This window comes from Astyanax mexicanus, chromosome 11 (genome assembly GCF_023375975.1).
Source record: "Astyanax mexicanus isolate ESR-SI-001 chromosome 11, AstMex3_surface, whole genome shotgun sequence".
Classification (NCBI taxonomy): domain Eukaryota; kingdom Metazoa; phylum Chordata; class Actinopteri; order Characiformes; family Acestrorhamphidae; genus Astyanax; species Astyanax mexicanus.
Genome location: NC_064418.1, coordinates 25,276,478 through 25,283,025, shown reverse-complemented (window position 1 = coordinate 25,283,025; position 6,548 = coordinate 25,276,478). Strand labels below are relative to the sequence as shown.

The following is a 6,548-nucleotide window of genomic DNA, read 5'->3' as shown; positions in this document are numbered from 1 at the left end:
GAATGACAGACTGAATCTGTTTTATAATCTCAAATATGAAATTAAATATGAATTGTGTTTAAATAATGGAATATATGATGAGCCTAACAGACTGAATCCACAATTAAAGGGAATATCTGTAAAAATAGGAACCATTCGGGTCTATGTCTTTTTTTTCCTCCATGGTGTGTTAGACTCAGCCTAATGGAATGTCAAGGTAATAGCTTTGGTTTGCTTTAGTTTATCTATTTTAACTTGTGACTGTCGTATGATTCATCTGTGGGATGCCAGCACATCCTGATAGAAAATTATAAACATTGTTAAATAATCAAAAAAGAAAGGCAGTGGGTGCACATTTTACCATGTATCCAATAACTAGAATAGAATGTGCTCATTGGGCAGTTTCCACATAAAGCCAGCAGGTGAAAATGTTTTAAAGTTAATCCATGTAGTCTGTAGATTAAAAGGTATAGCCAAACATTTTATATTGTGGTTAGAAAGAAGAGGATGAAAGTTAAAGTAATAAAATTTGCACATTTAAAGCTGTGTTGGCTTTAGTTCAATTCAACATGGTATAACTCTCAGCAGGTGTCCAACAAAATGTTAAAATAAAAGTAAAGCTGTCCATATATTGCCTTTTTTTCTCCAAAGCATTCATGTAAAACCTGTCAGAACATTCAAACCTAATGATGAGGAGGTTTGAATGTTCATCACAATGATATTTAAAAAGATTTAAAGAAGCACCAGTCGACGTGGAGGACTGGAAGCATGGGCTTAACTGTCAGAGAAAGGTGTGACTGCTGCTTCTTGTAGCTCCACCCTGAAGAGCAGGTGCAGCCTTCTTCACAGGGATACACTAAAGCCTAGTCTCCCTTAACCTCAGATCACTCCAACCTTCAACACCGCAGAGACACTCCACTCACACGGCTACAGGCTTCAGTCCGGCTTAATATGATGAAGTAATTTATCTATAGAGCCTAATTATGGATTTGCCCTGATTCATCCTGTAAAAAGAGGTAAGCAGAGATTTGTTAAGCACCCTGTGAATCTTTAACTCAGCGGCTAATGGACACTTAGCACTGATTTTATCGTGTGGAAAAAAATATTAGTATTTTGACCTTTTTGTACTGGCTTTAAAGCCTAATAAAATAAACATAATCTTACTTTGTTTCTTACCTGTAATATACAGTTTTAGTCAGTAATATACAGTTTAGTAAGTTAGCGAATGTAAGCTAATTGTTGCTTCTTTCATGAGGAAAATTTAAGCGAAAAATTAGCTCTAGGTCTTTAAAAGCTCAGCTTTCCTGTGTAATTCCTATGTATGCTATGTAATTTAATTTATTTATTTATTTGTTTTTCAACATGAGTAATAAATTGCAAGTAGAAAAACACTTATTATAAAATTCTTACACCAAATAGGGGAAAAAATACTTTTTAATTCTAGGGTTATATGTAAGCTATATAGAGCTAACGCCAGCCCCTTTGCATAATTTTTTATTTTTTTTCTCTTCACTCAAGAAAATACTTTTAATGCTAACAGTTGCCCATTAAAATGTATAAAATTGTAATAAATATACTGACCATAAAACATTTTGCATTTACTTCACTTAACAAGTTAATATAGTGAATATACAGCTCTGGAACAAAACAAAAATATCAAGAGGAAGATGGATGATCACAAGCCATCAAACCAAGCTGAACTGCTTGAATTTTTGCACCAGGAGTTATCCTAAAAGTTATCCTAAAGCAGTGTGTAAGACTGGTGAAGGAGAACATGCCAAGATGCATGAAAACTTATTAACTTGTTTTCTTTGCATTATTTGAGGTCTGAAAGCTCTGCTTATTTTTGTTATTTCGGCCATTTCACATTTTCTGCTAATAAATGCTCTAAATGACAATATTTTTTATTTGGAATTTGGGAGAAATGGTGTTCATAGTTTATAGACTAAAACAGCCATGTTCATTTTACTCAAACATAAACCTATAAATAGAAAAAAAAACTGATTTACTGTTTTTTTTTCCAGAGCTGTACTTTTTATTAAACATTGGATCTAAATAATCTTTTTTCCCTTTTATGCACAGTTTTATGTCCAATGCACTCAGTTTAACTTAGTCTTTTTTTTAATAAATCCTGATAAGTTGACTTAAGAGTGTTGGACTGGAGAAAACACCAAAACACAGCTGTAACTGCAGGAGGACTGAAACCACTGAACTAAAACAGCTTTAAAACAGCATAAATGTGACCCTGACAACTTTGGCTGCTTTTCCAGGAACCTGGGACACCGAGTCCTGCAATTTGCTTTTGAGAATCGGTTGTCACATTAAAATAATCTTACTATTAATCTTGTACTATTTCCAAACTAAACACATTTAGTCTTTATCATTTAAGCAAAAACATAAATGTCTTTCTTTTTAACCCATAAGACCCAACCAATTTCTGAATACTGATACCAAATTCATAATTGAATCAACCTATGTGAGCAGCTTCTTGAGTTTTTTTTTTTTCTTATCGCAGGCACACGACTGTAAATATTTTGAGATTAAAATCCAGGTGTAAAATAAATGACGCAACAACAATATGATATGGAAACTCAAACCATTTAATTAAAGCATGGGAATGGTTAAATGGTGGAAACCAGACATGTAGGAGCAAAAAATACACCTTTAAAGGGATCTAGTTTTATCTTCAGCGCTAACCTACCCCTCCTACATTCTGTAAATAAGGTGAGATGAACGAACACACATTCTCACACTGTCCTGTGATGCTCTCATGATGTTCAGTACATGTGACTTAAGGGCTTCATTAATTAAAATGATAGAAAGAGACATTAAGAAGGCTTAAGGCTTTAAGAAACATTACACTTTAAATTTTAAAGGTTATGTGATAGATACGTCACCATGGGCTCTTTTGGGTTAAAGAGAATTACTATTTCTTCTGGCTTCTTGATCTTCTCTTATATACACACAGACACATGAGAAGGTGTCTCTATAATGACAGATCATTTGCAGTTTAACATTAGACCAGGGGAGTACAGACTTTTCTGCAAAAGAATGGGTGTGGCTGTACGTTTTCTTTCTAAATGACCAGCAAAACACCTGATTCCACTTGTTTAATCAGTTGGTCAGTCTTCAAATGGCTATTCACGCATGCTTCTACTTTTCCTGTAACAAAAATCTTTAGCCACCCCAGCCCTTTACTGATTAGAAGAGATGTCTCTTCATTATACTATCAGTTTATTTAAAGCTAATTCAAAGTCTTCTAACCGTTTTTTACATTTTTACATGTTTTATGTTTTGGTATTTAAGAGTTTTTCTTTTAAATGTCCAAAAAGAACACCAAGCATTTATACTGGCATGAGACATTAACCTTGGTATTATTTGCTCTCAGTCTAAAATGAAACTTGTGCCCATCCAGTGTCATCCAGGGCTCCCTGATTTAATTAATTTTCTCTCTGGTTTGCAGGTGCTGTAACAAGCAGTAAGCAGAATGAGTTGGGGAGCACTTTACTCCCAGCTGGGAGGGGTGAACAAACACTCCACCAGCCTGGGAAAGATCTGGCTGTCTGTTCTCTTCATTTTCCGAATCACCATCCTGGTGTTGGCCGCAGAGAGCGTCTGGGGGGACGAGCAGTCAGACTTCACCTGCAACACACAACAGCCAGGCTGCAAAAATGTCTGTTATGACCACTTCTTCCCAGTCTCACACATCCGCTTCTGGTGCTTGCAGCTCATCTTTGTGTCCACCCCGGCTTTGCTGGTGGCCATGCATGTGGCATATCGCAAGCGTGGGGTTAAGAGAGACCTCATAGCCTGTAAAGGTGACAAAGCCAAGGAGGAGGACCTGGAGAATCTGAAAAATAGGCGCTTGCCCATCACAGGCCCACTGTGGTGGACCTACACCTGTAGTCTGTTCTTCCGGCTCATTTTCGAGGGCGGCTTCATGTACGCCCTCTACTATGTCTACGATGGCTTCCAGATGCCACGTCTCGTCAAGTGTGAGCAGTGGCCCTGTCCAAACAAAGTGGACTGCTTCATCTCGCGACCAACAGAGAAGACAGTTTTCACTATTTTCATGGTGGCATCCTCTTGCATCTGCATTGTGCTTAATGTGGCAGAGCTGGCCTACTTGATCATTAAAGCTTTGATGAGATGTTCAGTTAGAACCAAGAGAAGGCGCTCGTACGCCCACTCAGACAACATGAATAAAGATAAATCTTACTTGCAGAACAAAACTAATGAGATATTATTATCATCAGCCTCTGACTGCTCTGCTAGCAAGTCTGTATAGGACCTTCAGTGCTAAACCTTCAGTAAAGAGGACAGAGGACAGTTTAAGTGTTCAGTCAGCTTGTTTCATGTTGCCTTCCATGAAAGAATTTGAACATACCAAGGTAGTATTTCTGTCCCTTGATGAAACAAACGTTGCACTGTTATTGACATTAATACCTAAACACAATTGTCAGTGATAAAAAGAATGAGGAGGGTCTAAATCTGCACAAAGACAATGATGACACCTAGTGGTCAGGACATAATAAAGATTTTTCACTCGTTTACTGTTGAGTTTAAAGTGACTAATCTGTCCTGTTTTGGGGGCTACTAACTGACATTCATATTGCATTGTCACACAAAGAGAGACATAATACTTTAATGTGTTTTAAAGTGTAAAGCCTAGGCTATTATAAACTGTATAGTATTAAGAATGTGATTATGGGATATCAGACAAGGCCAAGGACCTTTTTTGTGTGTTTACAGGATTTAATCTCTTCTATGCTTTAAGAATAACAAAAATGCATTTTAGCTTTTTGATTTAAAATTATGTGTTTAAGCTGAATAACCTATTAATAATCTGTTCAATGTGGATCTGGATCCATGATGGGACCTAATCATATTATCATTATATTGTTCAATAAATGTGTTGTGCCAGTTCACTCTAACATATAATGTGCCTTCACAAAGTTGAATGTTGTGCTTATAATTACTATAATATAAAACAAGATGCACAATTTTTTAAATCTTTTTTTGCACAAACTCCCCCAACCATAAAAATTATCATCTGTCTTCATTGTTTACCCACAAGTTGCTCCTCCACTATCTAGGTATAGCGATGCCCTTGCACCAACCCTTACAGTAGCTGTCACAGCTATCGGTTTACAACTATGCCTTATTATAGTTTCTGAACTTATCACCCTGTACTCTATTAATATGGATACATGTAATATGTTATAAAAATGATCTTAGGTGCCTGTATGTGCTCCTCTAGGGGCCAGTTGTGTGTAAGTTCAAGCATAGGCTAGTTGTAACGTAAGTGTTTAGTGTATTACTAAATCAAAACGGGTTGAACCACATAAACTAGTATATACGTAGCAGCTTGTAGCTACTACATATTTACACCTAACTCTGAGCAGGAGTAAGATGTAACTACACCAATGGAAAACAATAATGGCTTGTTTGGAGCGTTGAACAGGATGACAGGGTGTTGGGATATACAGGATTGTGGTGCAACAGATTTAGTATGTTTCGTAGTTTAAAATGAATTACTAGTATCTAAGGACTTAGTAGAGTGTTTACACACAAATCTAAGAAGGAACGTACACAAACGTGGTGCAACTGTTATGTTACAAGTATCACCTGTAGCATAGGTAAGCCACCTACCTGTGGACAGGTGGGTGTTTTGGTCAATAGAGCATAATATTAGCTGCCTCCCCACTAGCATTTAAGAAAATGTCTTGTATTTCTTGAGTTTTGTGTGTTTTACATTTACAGCTCTGGAAAAAAAAATTAAGAGACCATTTCAGTTTCTGAATCAGTTTTTCGGATTTTGCTATTTAAAGGTATATGTTTGAGTAAAATAAACGTTTTATTCTATAAACTAAACTCCAAATTAAAAAAATATTGTCATTTAGAGCATTTATTTGCAGGAAATGGCTAAAATAATAAAAAAAGATGGTGAGCTTTTCACAGTTCAAGCAGTTCAGCTTGGTTTGATGGCTTGTGATCATCCATCTTCCTCTTGATTACATTCCAGAGGTTTTCAATTTGGTACATTTTAATTTATTTTTTCCAGAGCTGTATTTTTGTGACAGTTTGGTACAGTTAAATGAGGGGGGAAATATGTATAGGTGTAGTATGTATTTATGTTTTTGCTAAATTTGAGTAAAAATTGCACATTTGAGTTCATGAAGTCTGATTAATACATTTTAATAAATTCTTACATTCATCATTTTTGGGTGAGTTTGTTTTTGACTCTTTGAGAGCTGTTGGTGTTCTGCCGGTGGAAAACCGAAGGAGGGCGGTGCGTTTCCGCGCTATTTTTGTAGCTAGAAGGGTTATATCAACATTAGCTGGGTGGAAAGTGTTAAAGCATGCGTTCACAGCTGATTGATATGATTAATGAAGCAGATAAGGTAGTAACACACCAAATAAATTACTAAACTACTGGTCCAGTGTAGGTTTAGGGAGCTTTATGAAGGATAACAGTATGTATGTATGTATGTCTGGGCTGCAGTCAGTGTGTGAGGGTGAAGGCCTGTGTGGAGCTGAAGTGATGGGCAGAGAGGGGCGTGGCGAGC

At 36.6% G+C, this 6,548-nt stretch overlaps 1 protein-coding gene across 1 annotated transcript; it reads left to right on the top strand.

Annotated features, from left to right (window-relative positions):
• Positions 1 to 832: 832 nt before the first annotated feature.
• Positions 833 to 6,199, top strand: gjb8 (gap junction protein beta 8). The gene is made up of 2 exons (XM_007255587.4): positions 833 to 995; positions 3,443 to 6,199. Exon 2 carries the CDS (start codon positions 3,467 to 3,469, stop codon positions 4,265 to 4,267), a length of 801 nt encoding a protein of 266 aa, XP_007255649.1. The 5' UTR covers positions 833 to 995; positions 3,443 to 3,466; the 3' UTR covers positions 4,268 to 6,199.
• The last annotated feature ends 349 nt before the right edge of the window (positions 6,200 to 6,548 follow it).